The sequence below is a fragment of the Anopheles coluzzii genome, chromosome 2 (genome assembly GCF_943734685.1).
Source record: "Anopheles coluzzii chromosome 2, AcolN3, whole genome shotgun sequence".
NCBI classification, from domain to species: domain Eukaryota; kingdom Metazoa; phylum Arthropoda; class Insecta; order Diptera; family Culicidae; genus Anopheles; species Anopheles coluzzii.
This window is the reverse complement of record NC_064670.1, coordinates 116,228,806-116,252,875: the sequence shown is the minus strand read 5'-3', so window position 1 is coordinate 116,252,875 and position 24,070 is coordinate 116,228,806. Positions and strand designations below refer to the sequence as shown.

Sequence of the window (24,070 nt, the reverse complement as noted above, 5' to 3'; positions counted from 1 at the left end):
CGGCGAACAATAGCAAAAGTAACAAAAAGCCGTGAACACGATTACGCGATCAGCGTATGCTCTGGACTCTCCCTCGAATCGCCACGCGTGAGTGTCCGTGAGTGGTTCATTCGCGCGCTCGGATGAACCTCCACTCTCCACTCTCTCTCTCTCGCTCTCTCTGTCACTCGCTCGCTCACGCAATGGCTGGCTCGCGTGTTTATGGCGTTCTTGGCTGCACCGCACAATGCCGTGCCAGTATTTCTTCGCGGCCTCTCAACACGAACGGGGCAACAATTTTGTCGGCTGCTCGGTCTGGCCGTTTGGCGCAAAGTGTGCAAGATTTGTCGCGGCGTGCGTGCACGCTGACCCTTTTTTGGTTGGTTTTCTAGAGCCGGAGCACCCAGTTGGCACTGCTGCAGCTCGCGAACCGGTAAGGGGGTTACTGTGTGTTTCGGTAAAACAAATTGTGGAGTGAAAAAAATGCTTGTTCAATATTTTATTGAAAGTTGGTGACAGTTTGTGTCATGAAACCGGTGACCACCTTTGTGAGGGAGCGAATAAAAAGTGTTCCTTCACAGCAATAGAGTCTCCAGAGTGTGTTCCATCCATGTGCCGAAGAGCCACACCACCAACCAAACCAACATCGTCGTCGTCGTCGTCGTCGTCGCCGAAAAGCGTCGGTCTCTTGCGTTATGTAACGAAACGGTGTCGGCTGAGAACGCGAGAATGAGTCTCGAGCGACAGGAGTGTGTATGTTTGATACGCTCGTGTGTGTGTGTGTGTGTGCTTGTGTTTGTCTGTGTTGCTGGAGTGCAGTCCCTCACCAGAAAATCGGAGGAAAGATGCCCCTTGCCCAACGACCGCCTCTGGGGCATTACTTTTTCCACTCTATTTTCTTTGCCCGCTCCGTCACCCCGGGGGGAAACCTGCCAGCATAGCACTATTTTACGGTTTTTGGTGTCCCTCCGGAGCGTTTGGCTTGTGTGTGTGCGTGTGTGTGTGTGTGTGTTTTCTCAACCGCCAACCCCCCTACCAACCCCAACGCCTTGTTGCTTTTCACCGTCGTTCTATTCCCATATTCTGCTGGCCCATGTTTTGCTGCTGCTGCTGCTGCTGCTGCGTACGTGTCGCGTTACACGGTCGGAGTTGTGTGAGAACGCTGGAGAAAGAGAGTGAAACGTGTGCGCGCTGGTGAGCAGCAGAGAACATGTGCGCGCCGGGTCCCGCTTGTGCGAGATGGGTGCAAGAAGAAACAGCCAGCAAACCGACCCCAAAAGGGAAACGGGCGTGAGAGTGAGATTGCGATACAGCAACAGTTTTGCTTGCTGGCCGCCCGAAACTTTGTTAGATAACAGGCCGCCGACGGTGCTCTGTGTGTGTGTGTGTGTGTGTGTGTGTGTGTGTTTGGTTGTTTTTTCTTCTTCGGATTGCGAGGGATTAGAATGTGTGGCTGTGCAGGAACAAGGAAAAATGCTTACTGATGAAGTGTTGTGCTGCATTTTGGAGGTTGATTTTGGTGTAATTATGCGTCCACGGTGCACGGTTCTGAAGTAGGGAGAACGTAGCCTACTGCAAGACGGGTTTATGTAACGTCGATTAGCTTCACCGGACAGTCAAAAGTGATACCATATGGAGCGGGCAAAGAATGAATTAAACTGGCGGAATGAGTGTTTCGCTGAAGTTTGTCAGTGACACTCATTAAACGTAAATTATTTTTCGTAAAAGTCTTGCCTAAAAATCCAGAATAATTGTAAAATTCACATTCCCAATCAAAGCAGTTACATAAGAGGTTTGATTACAATAATCGTACGATTGTGGTACCATTTAAAATGCGATTTGTCCCTCAATTCTCGCCCCCAGAGCTCTATTTACAAGCGTTACTTGTTTACCGCCTAGAGAACAACATTTCTAACCTTCCGCTCGTCCCGCGCTCCCAGCAGCGTTTAATCGTTCTGTTTACCGACGCGGTACGCACCCAACAAAACGTGGCAACGCGCCTGTGATATTTTTAGGTCCCACTACGGGTCCACCATTTGTCCGAAGCCACCGCACCGACCGCACGTTTCTCACTGGAGCTAGCGTGCACGCGACACACAGCCAGTACAGGTTGGGGCCGCAAAAATGTCTCAACTCGAAAAATAAACAAACTGCTACCGATCCCCCAACTGGTCCGCAGCCCCCAAAAGTTTGTTGTATCCAGGTGGTTGCAGCGGGAAAAGCAGTGCGAACAAAAGGGTCCCCCCTGTTAACTGGTAACACCATCGGCACCGGGCACTAAGAACGAGGGCAGCCCGGTCCCCGCCTGTGGGCGAATTGTTCCTCCCTCGGGGCATTATGTAATCCGCGGAAAGTTTTTGGTGTTTTGATGTTTGCTGTGCTGGCTGAGGGGGGTTTTTTTGTTCGAGGATTTTCCAACCACCTGCACCACGAAAGCAAAGAAGGGGAGCTTTGCTTGGCCCAATTTCTAAGTGGTAAACTGGTTAATGGTGATGGTCGAACGACGACAGAAACAACAACAGGTCGGTTGGGTTTTGTTCCGAATTTACCTTGCCTACCGGCCGGTACAGATAACCACACACAGGGGGTGGAGGAAAAGCAGAATGAAATTAAATGTTTTATACATTGTTCGGGAGCTTGTGTCTGTGTGTTGGTGAGGGCTAATGGAACTCATTCCTTTCCAGTAAAAAAAGACACAACCAAATTAACAAACCACCTAACCGCATGGAGGTGAAATGGTGAAATGGAAGCAAAACAAACCAACCCCGTTCACCTTTCTTCCTTCTAACCCCTAATCAGTGGTGGCTAGGCCGGGAAAGCTTCAATTGGTTGCGTTTATGTACCACACCGAATCGGCCACTACCGGCGGCCATTGCCGTTCGGTTACCCGAGAATCAATTAAAAACATTAAAACATTCCTGCCCGCGCACGGTCGCTCGCCGTCGTTGTCCCCGCATTACACCCACATTTTTATAATTTATCTGCACAGAGTGGGGGTGCCTTTTCCTTGTTTAATGCTTGTTCGGGGCAAACTTCTTCATCGCGCGTTGGCGGGGCCGCAAATGAAAAAGGATCATTTTAATGCACCTTTTAACGTCACCCACCCGCAACGCACAGCGAAAAGAAAGGGCTGGGGCACGATAAGATAAACAGAGCGTGCAGCGGACCGCAATCAATAGCGGTCGCGTCTCTTCCAGAACGACATCCCCGCGAGACCGTGTGCGCGCGCTGATAAAGAAGTTTAATTATTTGCTCGTAATGTAAACAGCTCGTAATGTTGTTTTCCGATAAGCTAATTTGTGTACAGCAGAGTGGCAGGATGAGGCTTAGACGCGGGGCCTACAGCAAATGGGCGTAAATAGTCGCGTTTAACGTCGCGACGTCAGCAGCGGACAGGCCGCTGACTCATGGCGAGCAGAATCCGGACGGTTCTGAATCATAGTTTGCATTATTTAAAGATTTTTTTCTGCATTCTTAGCCAACAGCACACAAAAGCAAATGCTTCAAAACTTATTCTCTTAGCACACTTTATTGGCTTGTTGATTTTGTTTTGTAAACGATTGCTTTAAACGGCAATCATGGTGAGCTTTTGATCAGCTTTCTATGTGAGAAAACGAACTTCATTTCCCTGTTTTTCCCAGAAAATGTTCTGTCACATTCAACCCCCCCCCCCCCCGCCGTCCCAACCAGATCGTTGTCCACCATCTTGAATTTCGCAATGATACATTATTGATCGGGCTCGGCAGAGAATTGTACGCACTGACGCATTGCATTCCGAGAATTGTTTTGCCAGCAAAGTATACATTTCCCTCCGTACATCTCGCTGCCTTTGCCCCCGGGATGGGAGATGCTTTACAGCAGATTTCGGTTTACTTTCGACAAATGAATTTGCCCGAAACCATTTCCGTGCCGTACCGAGAATTAATCATAACTTTTGCTAACGTTCCTTTTCTTCTTTTTCGTTCCGCTCTGCACTCAACAGCTAACGTTCATCGCAGCATTGAAAACTCGTACATCCAAACCAACGCACTGTGCCCGCGTTCCGGGAGAGAAGTTGTACCGAACATTTTGCCACCAGTTTGCACATGCGAACAAACAAACCGAAAGCTCCCCAAAAACAATTGTACTGTGTGTGTGTGTGTGTGTGTGTGCCTGTGTGCAGAAGTGAACCGTTTATAGCCGATTTGAAAGTTGTTGTTACCGCAAAGTGACAAAACCACCACAAGCTGACATACGCTCCCGCTGGCCGGGAGAAAACGCCCCCACAGCGAGGCGGGAAAAGTTTGTCCCAACCTTGCCAAAACCGCCCAGTGTTTGGTTGCAGTTTGGGCCTGGAGCACCACCCCCAAAAAAAAAGAACAGAAGAGAGAAAAGTTCTACTGACCAACCGCACAAATGCATTCCCCAGCATTTCCCAGTGCGCTGCAACGCTCGACGATGCGTTAATGTGTGCGCTAGTGTCACGCCATGCCGGGTGGTTTCTATTAATAAAGCGATGAAGCAAACGCTCCTGCTGATGATGATCATGATGGGCGCGAATAAAATAATGCCGACCGGCGCATCCGTGTGGATCCGTTGGTAAGTTGGAACCGTGTGTCAGCGCCGCGTTTGCCGAATTTCCGCGCGCGCGAAGGTGCGTGAAGGATCGTGTGCAATCGCAGTAGGACGGACGGTGAAGTACCGCAGAAGTATCGGAAGTGTAAAAGTGTGCCCATTAGTTGATATTCTCTGCTAAGAAGTGGGGCAGTGTGTGTGTGTGTGTGTGGAGCTAATTTATTGTGGTGCATTCTTTCTCGCGGGAAAGCAAACGAAGCAAAAGTTTATAAAAACCTAGGCTCATAATAAGTGTCCGTTTTCGTACCCATTTGTGCTGGGTAAGTGTGTGAGTTTTGTGTGAGCAGTGATTACATAAGCACCAAGGAGTGTGGCAGGGTCCAAGGTGGCCAGGAGTTGCATCGCAAAATCGTGGTGCGTTTAAAATATTGTGCTCGTGTGCTGGCGCTGGCGCGCACGTAAATCTGTCCACACCTCGTTTTGGCGCTTTATCGGTGTGTGGTGCGCGAACGAAGCCGGCTTCACTTTCACGCGTTTGCAAGTGTCTTGGCTTGGTGCGAGAAGATTAAGAACACTGGGCGTAGTGTGTGTGTGTCTGTGTGCGTGTTTTTGTGCAGTGAAAAACGTCGCTCCGACCAAGGCCGTCGCTCCGTGCGTGGGTTCAGGCGTGGTGCAGTTCCGCAGTTCTCCGTCCGCGGTAAAGGTTAGCTTTTGAAGGTGTTCGGGCGTGTATGTGCCAGTGTTTAGTGTGCCACACGTTAGTGCTAGCAGCCGGGTGGGAGCCGGGTGGTGGTGGAACAAACAAGGTGCGTACAGCCATAATGCCCGCCACGTCGTACGTGCGCGTACACCGGAAGTCGCTGTACTATGCGCGCCCCGAGCGGGCCACCCTCTACGACAGCACCGAGGAGGACGTTCGCAACGTGTGGGACGGTTCGTCCCAGGAGGGTGACGAGAGCGGCGGGAAGGATGCGGCCGAGGATGAGCTGTTGCTGGCCGAGCGACCGCAGCCACTGGTAGAGCGGCCCGAGACCGGTCGGGCCGAGCTCAGCCGGCAGTTGATGGAAGATGTGGCCACCGTTAATCTTTGGGCGTCCGTGCTGGAGCTGGTGGGTCGGGTTGAGGCACGCCGTACGGAACACATCCGCCAGGGCATCGGGCTCACCGCCGACGGGCTGTGCTGTCCGATCTGCGAGGGTGTGCTGCGGTACCCGGTCACGGCGACCTGCGGCCACACGTTCTGCCGGCAGTGTTGCTTCGGGCACGGGCGCTGCACGGTCTGTGGACAGCGGTTTCCTTCCGTCGCGGGAGCGGCGGCTCCATCCAGCAGTGCGCCCGTTGCATTTACCTCCCCTCCGTCCGCCTCCGTCTCGTCCGCTTCCGGCTCTTCCTCGTCGTCCTCGGCGACGGTGACGTCCGGGTCGTTCCGTGCGCTGCCGGTCCCGGAGGAGGGAAGCGAGCTGGCACCCGCGGCGAGCGTTGGGTTCGAGCTGGACATTCTCATCCGGCGGCTGGTGGAGCGGTGGTGGGCACCGGAGCTGAAGGCGGCCGATCTGCACGAGGAAGCGCAGCGCCACCTGGAGGACAACTCGCTCGACGAGGCCCTGCGCTGCTGCAATCAAAGTCTCGAGCACGGTAAGTGGAACAAGACAAGAGCACACACACACACTTATCATGGCGTAGGCGATAAAACCGGCAAAATTGCCACCGAAAGGAATCAATTGGCAAAACTTTTTCGTCACGTTTCACCGTTTTCGAAGCGAATCCGTCCGACGAAAACTAATTCGCTCACGGACCATTTTCTACGGCTCATCCATCACGTTTGCGGAATTTTGCACGACCTGAACGGTGTTCGAAACTAAGTTGCACCTTGGTCTGATGGCACGGGAAAAGGTGACACAAAAGTTTCGCTGATCATCCCAAATAGAATCTTCCAATACCTTCCGGGGGGGGGTTTGATTAATTGAGTCTTGATAGAGTTCGCTCTTTTGCTAATGGAGCACCGTGTAATTGACTTTTCTGGGGGGACTTTTAACTGCGCATTATTCATTCTGTCTGAAGAAGTCGAGTTCAATTACTTGCTAGAGACAGCGTGACAGCGCTCTTAACAGTTTAAAAGTTGTGCATTATAATGAAGGACGAATCAATGCGAATGGAGCTCAACTTGTTTCGGAAGGTCATGTGCAACATGGGAAAGAGTTGAAGGTTTTATTAATTTTTTTTTTATGAACACGAGCAACATTCCTGGAAATGGGGAATCCATCCACTTTATTCCTTTCTTCCGAGAAGCGACATAAAACAACCTGTCAGTCGATCTGCTCGTAAAGGGTCCATTTTCTTACTCCACCATCTCCGACACCCCAGTCCCCGAACCTGGTGGATAGAGATGATTGATTTTGTAGGTAAAAAAGCTCCAAAGGTTCATCCTCGGCTACCGCATTTCCGTCATGTGGAACAGAGAGTTCGTTTCGCTACCAATAAGTAAAAGCAGCCTTCCGGTGGCTCTAGGCCTGACCATGATGGCACCTAAGGAGTAAGTTTCATAAACTTCTACATCGATGCAGCTGCGCTTCTACATCGTGTGTAGGCAGCACCAAGACAATCATAAATCGACACTTTGTTCATTTTCGTTCTGCAGTACCTTTTCCTAGCGCGGCCTAACACCATCCCTGGCATCGGGTTAAATCCTCCCGAGCATCTATGTGTGGAAGGATTTATGTGCCCGCAGTTGCACGGTTTGCTCCGTTCCGTGGGCAACACGTTGCTCACAAAGCACACACGAACAACAAAGAACCCACCACACCCGGATACGTGTGAACTGACAGCACAGGAGGCTGATAAGCGCCACCATCTCGAGGCGCATAATGTGGCGCGCGGCTATAAACACGGCAGCCTCACGGTGTGTGTGTTGAGTTGAGTGCTCTATTTTTTTTTTATTATTTCGTACGAAACTTTCTTTATTCGTTATTTGCAGCACTCTGGTGCCGACACAAAAAGGTAGGAAAATGTTATCCTCCCGAGTGAGAAATATCAATTTAACACACCACAAAACACGACGCGCTTGCATTTCCACTCTGGCCTGGATTTGCGGTCGTGGCAAGGATGAAGGTTTGTTTTTTTGTTGGCCACCCAGTTCCTTTGAGCTGCTGCTACTCGGGAAAACTAACTTTCCATTTCGGTACCAAAGAAAAACGCACCAATACATAATCCTTTCCTGCGCCTTCGGTCACACATCGGTCGTAAAATGTGGAGTGCGACTATGGGGCAGAAAGAAAAGTTGCGCTCGCTGGTGATTGGAATTTAAAAATCAATTTTTTGGTACTCTTTTTCTCCACTGCTCTCTGCTTTTATGTTGCCGGTGTACATTTCGAGAAGTACATTCTGAGGCAAGGGTGTATGTGTGTATGTGTGTGCAAAGATTGTGTGGCAGCGTGCCCCTGCCCCCCCAAAAAAAGTATTATTTTACGATCCTGTTTCTGCGATGGAATAAATTGAAAAAGGTCGTTAAAAAGTTGGTTATTGCAATGTTTGACTTGCGCTCGGTGCAAAGGATTGCTGCAAAGGATTGAATTACCGATCCTTCTGCTCGTGTAAGGCTTCGCGCGGGCACAATTTATTCCAATTAGATTAATCACCGAGGTTTGCAAGCTTTCCCTGCAATGTGCGTAAATTTAGCATCGAAAAGCATGAAACTGTGAATGTTTAAATTAAATTTAAACAATGAAATACCGCCACGAGTTTTTCGCTCACACGAGCTGGCTGTTTTCGATAATCGGATTTCTCCCCAGTTAAAGCTCCTTTTGCCTGCTGGATGCTGCCGAAATACTTAGCTCATCAGTTTTCCTACACCATTAGGCACAAAAAGGAGGGTTTTGTTCGAGCATAAGAAATCACATTACATTTCTCCCACCACTCACCATCACCTTCGGTGTGGGTATATAATCTCCTTCCTTTTCAATCAGTCCTACATCTATCACACCCTTCAAAAGGCCGCTACCGCCTCCGAAGGCTTTCGCAGGATCGAAGTATAAGCCCCCCGCCGTGTGTTCTGGCGCAAAGTACGGAAAAGGACACGGATTCTTTATGACTAACGATAAGAACGGTCCACAGATTACCGAGGCAAACTTTCTTTTTTTTTCTTGCCCGTCCCGTCCGTTCGTCCGTCTCGGGGCATTAGTTGACATAACCTGTTGGAAGAAAGTTTGAATACCATCATGAAGAAGCGCACACAATCGCTTCATTTCGCTTCCAGTCCGAAAACTTTAGAGCCATATTTCCTGCCCTGCCTTCGCACACTGCGGTTCTGCGGTTCCTGCGCTCTGCGGCAGTACGTTTACCCACTACTCGTTGCGTTTAACTTCGGAACAAAATTGTGGTAAAAATGGTAATCCCCCATCAAGCTGTGAAAGCTTTTCACGAAACAATTCCGGCCCCCCCCCCCCCCCCGCAGCTGAGCTCGTTCAGGAAGACTGCATGCTGCGAAAGGCATCGCTTTCCCTCGATACATTTATGAAGCCCTTTTTGTTCGTGATTGGGAACCACTTTCAGCATGGCTAGCTCGAGCTTCCGGACTTGAAGCAAAGTTTCTAAAGCTGCGAGTCGATTTTTGGTGAGAAAATTTCAAGTCACTGTAGTACAAAAAAAAATGTAATCGTGTTTCATGAGAGCCTTAGGGTAGTTCCACCGAAGAACCGTAAGGAGTGTTTCTCCACAAAATGCCCCCGAAAAGCAAAGCGAAGGCGAGAGCAGAGGCGAGACGGAAGAAATTGCTAAGCAAAGAAAATGAAATAATAAACTGTTTAACTTTACGAGCGATCAAGAATAAAACACACTAAAAAGAATCTTATCATAGGGCTCGCTGGTTGGGGCTTTTTTTCTTGCTTTTTTTTCGGAAGGATACGTAAGGAATTGAGCTCCACTATTCCCTTGGCAAACGCTACCAACGGTTGAAGATGTAAAAGATTTTTTATTTCACCTCCTGCTCGGGCCCCACCGAGCCAACCAAAAAGGGACCAGTAAATTGTCAAAGCGGAAGCACCAGCCCCGGGAAAGAGTGGACTGAGCAGAGCAGCAGAGAACGGACAGAATGGAGCACACAATTTAATTTTCGCTTCAATTGCTTTGCTTCTGCTTCCACAAAAAAAAAAAAACGGACGAGAAAATCGGTGCTTGTAAGCGCGATGTACGTACGTAGTGAGTCAGCGGTTCAACAGAACCCCCAAATCGCTCGCCTTTTCTCGCCCTTTTTCTCTCTCTCGAACGGCCCCTGAAGCAATTTTGATAGAAGTCATGAGCAAGGCTGATCGAAAGTGGAATCCTTTTTGTGGTGGTGAAGAAAAAAAAAACCGAACCAAGGACAGGTGCCAGGTTGCGATTGGATTCGCTTTCAATCTTTTCGTACACTCCCAGCCACCCTGCCCAAATGAGCATGTAGCAAGTATGAGAGAATCGTTCTTTCCGGGGGTTTTACCGTGAGTAATTTATTTGAACACCATTCACACCACCCCTAGTAGACCTTTTTATACGAAAGCAAAAGTTGCTGGAAGGAAGGAATGTACTTCCCTGTTGTACAAACGATTACCAGCCACAAAAGTGTCGGAACACACGTCGGTGACACGGAAGGATCGTTAAGGGAGTTACATTATGGGCGGGTTTTTTTTAAGCTGAAGCCATACTGTCGTCGTCGAGTGTGACATAACGAGCCAACTGATGGTGTGCAGTTGCACAGTTTTATTTAAACAAAAAACCTGGAGTACTGTTTTGTGGCTAACAGTGAAAAATTGTCGATAAACATGTTGAACACTTATTTACTTACAACACGTTCTTCGTACACAACATGCCCAATCATTCTGTTTGCCATTTCATCACGCTGCTCTTTTACCTTGCGCGCCGTAATTCTTTCGAGGCCCTTAATTCGAGGTTAGCTAACAACTCCCAGTCCCAACCATCGGGGCCACTGCGTTGCACAAATGCATCATGTAACACGAATTCGAATGCACCGGCACTGCCGACGTCAACCCTAATCAGAGAGCCAATCGTCCAATCACTATCGATACGATTTTTTGTTTCTCTTTTGCCTTTTCTTTGCCCCTTGCAATGCCAATCGGTTGCCCTTTTCACCGGCCAGACGCTGCGCATAGGCTCGGTTCTGGGAAATGTAGCACATTTCCTTCCCTTCGCAGTCGCGCCTTGCGCCATTGCAAAATCCCGGCAACGTGCCGCTACAACTCATGGCCGGCTCATTTCGCAAAGGTGCTCCCCGTGGAATTAGGCGAACCCCGGACCGCACCGGCGCGTCTGTCGGGCACGTGACTGGGCCGGTACCCCCGGGCCCCGAAGGTGGTTGACGCGGGCTAGAAGTTTGAAATGCAGATCAAAATCTAGCGCCACCACCCGGCTGAAGAAGTGAAAGGGGAAAAGGCGGAGGATGCGTTACAGTCACACCCGTGAGTGTTGAACGTTAGGGCACGACGCTAGGGACAGGCAAAGGGAATTAAAAACTTACCTCCCACCTTCGCTTGGCAAAACTGGAAGCTTTGGGATGAAGAAATCGAGACCAACGCCACGGCACAAGCAGCAGCAGCAGTAGCTGCAAAAAAAAAAGACTCCGAACAAACTAAAACACATCTACATAATTGGCGTAACCATTTCGATAGTGTTTGCCCTATCCTACCCGACCAGCCCGCGTCCCGTTGCGATTGTGAACGCGTTACGTTGCGCTCACGTGAACAGCCAACAATACGTAACGAACGGAACGGGCTCCCTTTCGCTCCCGAGGCCCGACCGTGGTGCGACCGTTGGGGTCCATGCCACCCACACGACACACACACACACACACACACACACAATCCGGGCTCGGCACTTGGGATTGCGAAAAGCAGACGTGGAGGGAAGAAAGCATTAAAGTTTATTTAGAAGAGTAAGAGAGTAAAAACATCGCCACGGAACGCCGCATAACGATGGTGTTTCGGAATCGGGGTCCGGTCATCCCCACATTCCCTTTGCCGATGACCGAAGGGTTTTGCGGGGGTTGGAAGAAACAACAACAAGAAGAAACAGAAATGGGAAGTCGCTCAACGCTCGACTTTTACACTGAATTTGCGTGTGCTTTTATGGCGTTTTTTTTTTGTTTTACTCGCACGTGGAACGCGCGGGAGTGTCGTTTGGCGCCACAGGACAGTTGACGGGTTTAAAACATACTGACATAATTTGTGGCACTCTTTCGAAGAGCTGTTCCGGTAATGAGGTGTTGAAGTAGTGAATGGGGAGTGAGTTTTTCTTAATTACATTTTATAATTTCTTTCACCTCTTTTAAGAGCAAGAGTAACGTTCAGCAAAGTGATTGGCTGGTCAGCTAATGAGGAAAAAGTAGCAGATTGATTATCTATTGTTAGTAAAGAACATTTTGGCTTATAAACAGTAGTAGCTGTAAACAGTTTCTGTTGGTTTGATTTTTAAATGTTTTTGTTATACACTTTTGTAGTGTTTTTCTTTCCGAATTACTCTACTAATGGCTATCTAGAATACAGTCACCTTTCTCAAAAAAATACCTTTTTGTATGATGAGAAAATATTTTATTATAAAAAGATTGTAACATTTTCATTTGTAAAAACACGTAATAATAATGCACTTATTTATATAATTGCATATTTAATTTAAAAAAAACTTTAACAACATCTTCACTAGATGAAAACTTCTCCAGCAGCAATCAATTAACCGATTTATTTTCTGTAAAATATATTCCACCACCAGTCACACGTGTTTGTGCACGAGAACCAAGCATGACAGTAAGCATGATTCATCGCCCGGGTTTCAGCCTTTGTGTAACTCATAGCACAGCTCGCTCGATCCCGCGTTACATTACAAATCGCGCGCGCGCGCTCTCCCACCCGTGCGGGCCGGCGCAACGGCAACAATCGAGCCGTAAAGCACGATAAAGAAGTTTTGCATACGCAACCATTTGCATAGCTCGCGTCGGCAAAACTGCAGCATGGCCCGGGCCCGGCTTATCATGCTGCTTCGCTTGTGCTGAGGCAAAAAACAACCCCTCTAGGCGCTTGCCTCTTCCCCAAACGGGATGGAGCGAAAAAAAAGGTTAGAAACCGAGGGTCCGATGGTAGATAACTCTCGTTACGGCAGCGGGTTTGGTACATTGTTGGTGCGTTACTCGTTGCCGTGTGCTAACATGCAAAATGTTGGTTCGGTTACGTCGTGGGTGGGCTAAAAAGAGCGTTGGTGGTGGTGATGGTTGTTTCTCTACAAACATCTATTTTCCCCCCGAAAACAGATACAATGTGCGTGTCTGTGTTTGTGCATGCTGTTGCCGGGCTAGCGACGGTATGTTGGAAATTTGACGATGGGCGCTGAAAATCAAGTTCAGCGATGCTGGAGCAAGTTTTGAGAAGCAACACCCCTGCTTACACCGCTTCCCTTTTTGTGTTGTGCGCTGAGTTACGGGCAAAGTGCTGTCAGCGAGTTTCGGAGCGAGTTTTTTGGCCCCTCGACCCAGGAGGAAGAGGAGAGTAAGTTGAACGTTTGCAGATGTGTTTTTTTGGTGGTTTTGTCAGCAAATGTTACATGCACAAGAGTTTGCGCATCGGACAGGTGCAAGGAAATTTCATGTTAACAGCATAAGTTTTGTGCAGCAAGTCTTTGAGCAGAAGAGACCGTTCGCCTTTGACTACGGCACCCACTCACTGTGAAGCGTTCTGTGCAGTAATGGTCCCACCGATCCCTTCCGCAATGTCGTTACTTCTAGCTGACGCAAATACCAAAGCCAGCAAGCTTACACTGGGGCGCTTCAGTTGAGTTGCCATCGGGGTTAACCTTAATTTCAGCAACGTTCCGTTCCTGGAGCTGCCCGGCCACGTCGAAAGGTAACGAGATGACGTAAGGGCGGCGTGCAATCGATGCGATTATAAAATTGGCTCCCAATAAAACTGCAGGCTGCCCGCGCTGGGCAGCCGATCCGGAGGCAGGGCAGATTTATCTAGAACTGAACCACACGGTCACCAAACACGATCGCTCACGTACGCATTGCAACAGCAGTCGTCCCCTCGGTCCCCCGGATCCAGTTGCCTGCCTTGCAGCTCTGGCGGGCTTGACGCAACATAATTTGACGCAATGGCACCTGAACTGCGAACTGCAGTGGACTGCCGGACAAGACAAACAGAGAGAGATAGAGACACAGAGAGAAACGGCGAAGGTGAGAGATGTAATCCGCAACAAAAGTTATGTGCGTTATGTTATGTTTCGGTTGCGGTTTTTTTTTGTGTGCGTTATCCACTGCACCGAAGACAGACATAATTTTCATCGAGTCCCATGTTTTCCCGAAGCATGTGCAAAGTGGGAGAGAGATAGTCCAGGCGTATTTGTTGGTAGCGCCAAACGATTGAACCAAACCCTGTGCTGTGTGTGGCACGTCGTGTGATGGTGTTACGGATTAATGTTTATGCTTCTTTCGCGGCCACGATTGCACCGCCACGAAACAATAGGTCGAAGGTGAAGCGTGCGCCTCGTGTGTTTCAGTGAGAGGGGAGCTGTGAGTGATTTAAACCGCAACACTCGAAAGAAGTACCGCCGAATGTCTCGCAACAAAACGAGACTGACTTCGTAACGCCGATTGCAATCGCGTGAGCCTCCGGGGATTGCTGGCTCTGTGTGTGATCTACATAATAACGCGTGATCGGCCGTGGTCACCTTCTCATCCCCTGCGCTTGCCGTGTCTGATGCTGAGACCGGCGCGGGCGCGCAATCTCTTGGGTGAACCGCAGCCGAACTGCATCCTGCACGCACGCGTTGTGTTTTGCGCACTCTCTCTCTCTCTCGCTTGCTCTCAGTTTGGCCATTCTCTTGCAGCTCTTGCAGCGGCTCTCGTAAGCGGCCCTCCGAAATGAGCTCAAGGTTAGCAGACGTTACCCAACCCTTGGTCTGCGGTCGAGCGAACCCGAGCGAGCCGCCGAACCGAGCGAGCCTGAGCCGAGTCGCAACTCCTCTGGGCGCGCGCGTTTGGCTCGTCACGATCGTATTACCTCACCGCGTGTGCTGATCGAATGTGTGTGAGCCGGGTACCATTATACAACCAGCGGCAAGTGAGAGCAATATCAGAGAGAGAGAAAGAGCGAAAGAGTGATAGGAGAGAGGGATGGTGTCCATTAAACAAATCGTACAACAAAATGCGAACCCGAATGCGAACGGTCGGAGCGATCGGAGGAGGTCACTACACCGTCCACCTTTGGCAAGCCTTCTCCACACTTATCCACACTTTTTGGGTAACAATACGCACCGGCAACGTCAAAGCTCTGACAACGCGCGCGCTGTCATTACGCGAAGTCACTCGTTATGACGCCAAACGGGAGCAGCGCGTAACACACGATTCACGCAATGTTTCTGGTTGCATAGGGGATGGTTAGACAGTGGACTGAAATCATTTGTATTGTACATGCATATGTTTCAAGTTTGAGCACTGCTTTGACTTGTTGTGGCCACAACTTCCACCAACACTACCAACAGAGAGCAATGAGAAGACAAATTTGAAGACTTGTAAATTCGCCTTTTTAAGAAGGAATTAGTTGCAATCATTTTGCAGCCATTTTGTCACTCGGCGTTACTGCACGCTCCGATCACATGTCACCATGTGTGTCAATGCACTTGCTTAACAGTAACAGTGCACAAAGCAAATCATTAAATTAAAAAGTCCTCACCGCACAACCCACATGCACGTAGCCGCAGCACTTGACGTAATTTCGTGAGCCACCCGGGCGATGCTGCGCGTCCCCAATATCCCAATGCATCGCGGGTGCCTGTCGCGTATCTGCGGTTGCGTACACACGTAATGGTGCGAAACCGAAATCACGCAGCTTAGCTTGGCAGAGGTGATGGGATGAGGTGAGCAGAAATAAGTTATATTGCCCCCAAAACACCGACGGACGACTTTCGAGGGTCCGTTGGCTCGAAAAGGGGAGGGAGAGACCCCAAAACGGGCAAACCCGAAATAGGGTCATTCGCCGCGGCAATGTAGCAGCAGTAGCAGGCGACATAACGACCACGCGCACACACTTTGTGCGCCCTCTGCCTCTTTCTGCTGGATCGTCGATGCACTGTGCAGGGGGGGGGGGGGGGGGGGGGGAGTGTTGCAAAAGCCCGTGCTCCCAATCTTGTGCCGTTCGTTCTTTCGAAACAGATTGGTCGAACCGTGTTGTTGGTGGCGTTGCATAAGCAGTATCCTTCACTGTTTGGACGTCCAGTGATTGAAGGTTGTGGCAAACAACTAGAAGAAACTAAAACCTGTCGAAAAGCTTTCATTAAAAATCTCAATAACTAAAAAAAAAAACCGTATAATGAATTGTGCAGTTTCAAAGAATGCAAAGCATATTCTCACCTCCAGGAAAAACGCCAATTCAACATTCACAACCAATTCATTCCGTCCAACGCCCAGCAACGCGTTAAAAAGAAAAAGTTACTGAATTCGGTTTGATTGGTGCAATTGATAGAGTTGTGTCTGGCTCGAACCGGTTGGCGCATACTGCAAACCTTTGCCCATGCATACATACACACACAGAGACCCTACCAGCCTGGCCCAGATCCCGGACCGATCGGTGTTTTGTAAGCGCACGGTGTTCTGTGCAACTATTGCGACATTACCTTCGCAGCCCTTCGAAAATGCTACTCCTACTCTCGCGACGGGGAGTGTTCTCGCTGCTGTGGCAGATGGCGAGCCCAGTTCTCCTCGTCCCCGGTGGCCAACCCTCTCGGGCCCAAACTCTCCCCCCTATAAACTCGAAACCTGCTGGAGTGCCATAAAAAGTGCCGCCAATGTAAGCCAAACGGCAGCATGGCGCCGAAAAGTAGGTGAGCTCAAACAGGTTCGTTTGGCAATCGGTATACCACAGGGAGGTCTAACCAGCACTACACTGATCGATGCAATTATTATTGTTTGTTTATTGTAGATTATTTTAAATATAAAATAAAATCGAATTGTAAATACTAGAACAGTAAAAATCTTCTCTACTTAAGTGATGATCGCATGATTTATCCCAACAATTGGATCGTTCGCTCACTCACCTCGTTGCGAAACGACGCCTCCCATGCAAATGTCAAACTGCATGTCGTAAGAGAAGCAAACAACCTGCAACACGGCACGATCTCGGCTAGGGTCATCGGTACGATAAAATTACCTTACTAAGATCGCTCACCCCGCGCTCTACACAGATCGATCAATACCGATCCCCAAGCCGGCATAGAAGGTTACAATGGGCCCACCGCCTTCCCCCTTTCCAGCTCGATGTCACAACGACGCTCTTACTGCTGGCGCTTTCCATTCGAACCCACACCACCTGGTTAAGCAATGCTGGCCCCCGCGTGCAGTCTGACTTTCCGTACAGCCTGTGTGTCGCTGTATTTGTGCCCGGCCGGCTGGTGATGAGCTCATCTCATCCCTCAACATAATTGCATGTACCGCAACAGCACTCTGCGCACTCGGCGGTCTTCCCCCCCAACTCCACTCAATTATCGTGTCTCATGCCGCTCGTTCAGCCGGTGGCGGAATTGTCCTTCAACGCCTCCCGATCGCCTTCAGCTGGAAGGGGAATGGGAATTTATTGCTCCGGTGCACCACACACACACACACACACACCGCTATACCGACCGGCTCAGGCTGGTGATTATTTAATTCAATAAATTTCTGCACCACCGCTGCTTGCGTTGTGCATCTGCCAGGGAGCGAGTTTGGTCGTTTGTTGGTAATGGAGGGGCATAAATGGGGGGGGAGCTTTTTTCTTCTTCTTATTAAATCGACATTAAACTCCAGCATGGGGCTAGGCGAAGTAGCGGAGGGAGACACAAATTGGAGTTTGAATGTGGGTCGAGTGTGAAGAGTGTGAACGGAGAATCGGTCTGACAACATCATTTCGTAAGGTCAGGCTGAAGACACTCTCCAAACGAAGCTGTGTGCGTGTGTGTGCATGGCAGATGGCGTCTGGTTGGAGCTGAACAGAAGAGGCAGAAAAAGAGCTTAAGTAATTGCAACAGTGCAGAGCTAGCGTAACGCACACACACACACAAACATACACGGGCATTGGTAAGAGTCGGTCACATTCACCTTGCCATTACTTAACCCTCGGCGTTTCAATGCGCTGTGCGTGAAGCAAGCGTGAAGCGGTGGAGGGGGAGCTTTTTTTTCGCACTAATTGATAGTCATTGGTGTTAGCTAGATGGAGTCGCAGGCCGTAACGCGTGCAATTTAGAACGTAACGGTTACAGGGAGTTACCATAATACTAGTTGCATAATAAAGCATCTCAATTTAAATATGAAAATATTAAATATATTATGGGTATGATAGGAATTGTAAAAAAAATGACTTTAAAACTAGCATAAAACTGAACAAAACTGCTCTTTGAACAAACAAGAAACATTCACACTTTGCTTTCCATTCAAACTCTGCCTCACATTTGCGCTCTCCGTCTAGCAGCTCCCAACCGGTGCTCGAAATGTTGCTGTCAAAACCATCCCCACGCTCGTTTAGCTTGATCGGCTATCCCGGAGGAGTAGTTGGCAGTTGAAAAGTCCACTCCTTGTCATCGCTCGCAAAAGAACTGGGTGGAAAAATTAACATGCCAGGGATAGGTAGCTCCCTGCGGTCCCTGTCAAACTCCTCCGGCACCAGTTCTCTGTTGACAGATTTGCGCAGCAGCTCGGTTGGTAAAAGGGGGGGAAATTTTATTTTCTGTTTTCGAAACTATGCTAGAGAGCATTCTGCACTTCACACACTCCCGGCGAGCTAATCGAATGTCAAACTGCAGCAGGAGTGTTGTGCTTGGTGCAATCATACGATCGTACGCTGCTGTGCTGTTCTGCACTCTGTTCGATTTGTCAGCTGGTGCATCCTTTTTAATCCCACCCGCCTCCGGAGCTGTACGTGTGCATCTCGTGGCCAGGATGTTGTCACGCTCTGTTCAATATCTCATTTCTTTCGACGGGTTTAGCAAAAACAAAAAAACAAAAAAAAAAACAAAATCTTCTGCAACACAGTTTTGATTGCATTCTCATCTAGCGCGCGCACACACACACACTGAGTGCAGGAAAATGAATTTTTGATGAAGCTCGCCTCACCTGCGCACTGTGCCCGGGCTTTGCTTCTAGTTTTTGGAGCGTCAAAACCGAACGCAGTAAAAAAAAACAACTTCTCTGACAAATGTGCTAAAGCTTGTCCCCAACACCAGGGGAATGGTGACTTTGACATCGCGTTTCAGTTCTTTGTGAACTCGGCATGGCTGTGCAATGAGAAGGTGTGGAAAGTATAAAGTAGAAAATCCAATTGCTAGAGCAAAATCCAACAGGAAAAAAGGCCACCCATCCGAACACTGAGAAAAATGTCCAAATACAAAATCAATCCAATCAAGCATTTCGTTCTGACATGCTGACTGGTAGTATTGGGAGAGCGCAATGCGAAGGAAACAAATTTCCATCCAGTGACAACAACAAAAACTCCCTTTTGGCTACGAAAACGGATTGAATCGAGATTCAATGGCGATCGTGGAAGGGAAAAAAACTTTATTAGTGTCATTGACAGAAAGGACAGTCGACTAATGGAATGTCTCGTGCCCGTATCCAGCAGCAGCAAGCTAAGCGGATTAGCACGTGCAAATGTTTATTTCGTGAAATGAAATATTGACTGCTGGCGGAAAGGAGTTCAATTTTATAAAAAAGTGAAAATTGAATTCCTAGAAACGATGATGATTTTTTGATATTGCTTCATTCTTGATAAAGGTTTATTGGTAGATTATTATTTTATCTATCATAAACCTACTCTCACACATACAATGGCAGCAAAAGCCCTTTGCTGATAGTTGATATTCCTCCAACATCACCACCATCATGACCTGTCCTAACCCACCCCAACGACAACAAATGAAGACTCTGTTTTGCTATCCGTACAGCAAAATTACATTACCCCTCCTGTCCGCTTGTAAGACGCGCCTTACAACGAGCTGCCTCTGCTAAGATCTCTATTTATGTGCATTTTTTACGACGTTGACTGCATCCTCCAAGCGGCATCGAAGCAACGAAACACAGCCATGTTTTTTTTTGTATCATTCCCGCCTGCAACGAAATGCAATTCGAATGATGATGGTTTTCGCTCGGTTTTACTTCTCCTGCGCTTCTCCATGGCATCTCCATTGCTCAATGTGTTTTTTTTTTTTTGCTTTGTTCCTTTACCATTCGTCAGCTGGTAAACATTGGTAACAACATTATCAAAGCCCCTGGTTGGTGGTTTTGCAGCCGCTCGGGGGTGCGTTCGCGTGTGGGTGTGTGCGGAGTGGTAGCCATTTGTGTGTGCTTGTGTAAAACATGGGCTGTAATCATGATGCCCCGGTTCACTTACATCGTCGATCGCCCAGACCCTGGTCAGCTGGACAGCAAAACAATTTATCCTGCAGCCAATAACTGGGACTGCCTCGGGATGCACTCCGCAGTGGATGCGGGTGGATGTTGTAAACAGTTTATTTGTTTTTAACACTTCTGTTCGAATGCTGAGCGCAGGCTACAAATAGCCGTGATATCCTCGTGGCATCTGCACTTAAATGCAGTTTACGGCCCTGGGCGGGTGGGAGTTACTCGATAAGTTTAACAACCTCATAAACCGTGCTGTTGGCTGTGTTTTTCTGCTGATGTGGGAGATAAATGGAACTGTAGGTTAGATCGATTTTGTTTCTTGCTAGTTTGGTCTTTGCTTTAATTTCATTAAAACTCGCTTTTTTTACAAACATGCTGAACGTCTGTTTTTGTATTATAACGTATTTAAACGATTTGCAACAAAACAACCACCTTGATGGACAAGTGAATGTGAAATGCATGAATGCACTGTGATGAATAATTAAACTGCTTTCCATGCTGTAACACTTCCCCAGCAGCAACACATGCTGGCTTTGTGCTCAGGATATGTCTTTTCATTATTTGTTTGACATTTTTTTCCGAGTAATACCGGTGAGAATTGTAACAGACATTGTGGCAGCGCAACAGGCAGTCGTAATGTCGTTAGGGTTTAATAATTTGTTACTATCAATTAGCATTTATTATGCATGTCTGGGAAGAGAATCTCCACCCCTCGCATTGAGACCACATCATTTAACAAGGAGAGATATTTAAAAAGCGTGTTTTGCTTTAGCTTCTGGATATCAAGTTGTTTAGTTCTTAAAATGTTTTAGGTTTTAATGTATCCAATATTAATGTTACATAATACCAGCAACACTCTATTACAATGTGGTTGAATAGAAGTTTTGTGCAAGTAAAATAATTCTAGAATAATCGTTTATTATTTAAAAAAAAAAACAGAACAACAAAACAATGTCTTTGGTTTGTAACATTATTTGTTACATACTTCCCGAACGGAGGCGACAAATTATTTGTGCTTGCTGTGTCATTTTCCGCTTTGCCATTTCGGAATCAGCAAACGCTCCCGTCCAACCATGAAGATGAAACGCAAACCCTGACCCAGCACGCGTGAGGAGAATAAAATCATTTAATGTGAACATCTACACACACACAGAAACACACAGCCGCACACACACACACACACACACACACACACACACACACACACACACACACACACACACAATGTCGTATCGGTGCGGAGGGGTGCGATCGGACGTGATAAAAGTTAACTTTCAAGGTCGCGGCACCCGGCCCGACGAAACGCATGGTTGCGCGATTCCGGCCATTTCAGCGCGACGACCTCCCTGCCTCCGGCATCGCCACGAGCCAAGCTGTACTGTTGCAGGGCAGGAGAGCAAACCCGCCTCTTGCTGGTGGGTTCGTTTTCTGCTGTGTTCGTTGTTCGATTCGGGTCAGACCTTGCCGTTCGCACCAAACCGACCAAAAGATGTGTTACATAATCACAGAAAAACTCCCCGCGGCAGCGTTTTCTAGCGCACACCCGAGCACAACTGGCCGAAGTCGCACTGAGACCGCAACTGTCCGACCAAGGTGGTCGTGTGCCGTGTCCCAAGAGTGGTAACCGTGTGTCTCACAGTTTATTTCGGGGTGCCAGAAGTATGTTCCGGGTTGGTGCATGAATCAGCAAGAACGATGATCACGAAGCGGGAATCATACCCTTCACGCGGAACATGATTCATCTGCAATAATAAATGCTTGCTGCAAGAAATGCTTAAACATTACACCAGCCGAGAACAAGTGTGCCAGTGTACATTTCCATCCTTACTTTCGGACGGCGGAAGCACGTTTTCTCACATTCGTCATCACTTAGCACACTAACGCGGGGCGGGATGGGACGCGACTGTCACGAAGCGTCGACACACGATGACAGCTGTCAGTCAGTGATGAAGAGGGCGCAGATGGATCGTGCAAACCGATCCCAGCCGGCTCCGTCTTCACGCTTGACATCGATCTGTGTGCCGGTTTTCTTCTTGCCAGGCGCAACCAGGCGCGTGTCCCCCTTTGCACGGTGGAAAACGCTCGCCAAAGACACACCTGTCTCGGTTCTATGTTGCGCTAAACTGTAGGCTGGCCTTGATGTCAAGACTGTACGTGAAAAGCGAAACCTCAAATGCGTGTTGCTGCGACACAATGTCAAACCTCGGTATGGGCGTTGTGGTTAAAGCAACCGCCAAAGCAAAGCGTCTAAAACGCGTTTTCAAATCACACCAGTTAATAATACCTTTATGAGGTTGGACTTTTCCGCACCGGCAGTCACAGTCACACACACCGGCACCAGGCACAACGTCTGGCAGGCGGCGCTGGTTCTCCCGAGCGGAAGTGACTTCACGCGTCAGGCATTCGAAATAACTGCGGGAGCAATGAACCACGCTTGCTACGATCCGCGCCAATTCCCTTGCCGGCGTGCGAGGGCGGCAGGGCGGCGTGTTCGGGTCGAGTGCTTGTATATTTATTCCCGGTCTACTGCTGCTCCTTTGCACCACCGCACCTCCAAGAAAAGAGAATAAGAAGAAAAAACGCCACTCACAGACATTGCAACGGCGTGCGGTGTGTGAGGTTTGCTCGTGTGTCGTATGGTTAGATTATTGTTACTTGCTTGTGTTATGTTTATTCTTTTTCATGTTGTTTATTTCACGGTTTCAAACATGTTCAAATGTGTCGCCACTCACGCCATACGGACAGGAGACCTTTCGCTCTCTGCTCTTTCAGTTCGCTCAACAGCATCCCCTAAATAGAAAATGAACTCACCGTAATGAATGTGTTCATGCTCGTGAGGCGAGTCTCGTGAGCGGTCTAGCGATGAGAAATGCTAGTGAGAGGAATTTTGGGGGTGCATTTTCAAGCAAGATGCTGTCAGTGAGCTGTCAGTTCAGAAGCAGCTAAGGTTGAGTCTGCATTGCGTAAACACCTACAGCATGAGTTGAAAAGTATATCTTTACGCCATTTCAAAATGCATTTCAAACACCCTGATCGACCATTAAAAGCCATAAAGCAGGTAGTAAGATTTCCTTGAACCATCGTTGTATATAAACGCCACCCTAGTGACATTGCTGGTTTGCAGGCAAATTCAATTATTTGCTCGAGGAAAAGGTACACCTAGTACATGTAAACAGTGCTACCAGCAAACGTAAATACAATTAGTACACCCCAATCGCTTGAAACGGAAGCTCTTGATTGATCGAAACGCTTGACCTGTCGTATGGCGGTGCGCAGATTCGTTTGCATTTAATTGATTTGTATTAAAACTTTCAATGTAAACACATCATGTGCCGTTGAATTAATTGATCATTGAAACAGTTGATGGGTCAGATTTGCTGATTGTACAGCTTTTGAAGGATGAAATGGAATTTTATACATTATTTCAAGCGTTGCTGAAAACGTACTTTTTTTGCCCTTCCACAATCCCAAAACTGACTCCTCAAGCGCTGCAATCTGGGCTTTATAAGCTGATGACCCGGCACTTCGATTAGCGCTTTATGGTTGGGATGCGGTCCATCGTAAACAGCACATTCTTACAAGGCGTGACAACGCTGAGCGACTCATAAACGAAAATAGCAAAATGAACATATTCGTCCGGTCAAGTATTCGCAGATTCGCAGCCACCACCCTTAAGGGTAAAATAAAAATCTAAACGATAGTCGCCCAATCGAAAATATGATACCGTGGCGTAGTGTTCTTCATGTTTATAGCATCGCCCAGATCCAATGCATGGTTCACACATTTTACGTACCATTAAGCGATAAAAATGCTCAATCGCTCCTTATCCTACCCACCGTCCTATCGTTTGCCAATAAAGTTGGATGACATTAAGGGGGAAAACGGAAAATGTAAATTTTCCCACACAACCACCAGCACCGGGCACCGTTTCAGCTTGAGCATGGTGCTACAAATGGAAGGAATTCACCATTACGGATGTGGGTTTTGCGACGGTTTTTGGTGAAGGTGGATGCCACTTCTTACGGATGCTGTCTGACTATCGTCCCTCCGACACAGACTCAGACTGGCGAAATGGGCGATACCGTTGATTGCTAGTGGTTCCCCAAATGCCAACAAACTTGACTTCTTCTTTTCGATGGGTAA

At 48.4% G+C, this 24,070-nt stretch overlaps 1 protein-coding gene across 1 annotated transcript in view; it reads left to right on the top strand.

Annotated features, from left to right (window-relative positions):
- Positions 1-229: 229 nt before the first annotated feature.
- Positions 230-24,070, top strand: part of LOC120947858 (LON peptidase N-terminal domain and RING finger protein 3) — a 46,382-nt gene continuing 22,541 nt past the window's right edge. Inside the window, exons 1-2 of the mRNA XM_049605931.1 lie at positions 230-412; positions 3,962-6,168. Of these exons, the coding sequence (XP_049461888.1) occupies positions 5,265-6,168 (904 nt within the window). The 5' untranslated portion in view covers positions 230-412; positions 3,962-5,264. The remainder of the gene's footprint in view (positions 413-3,961; positions 6,169-24,070) is intronic.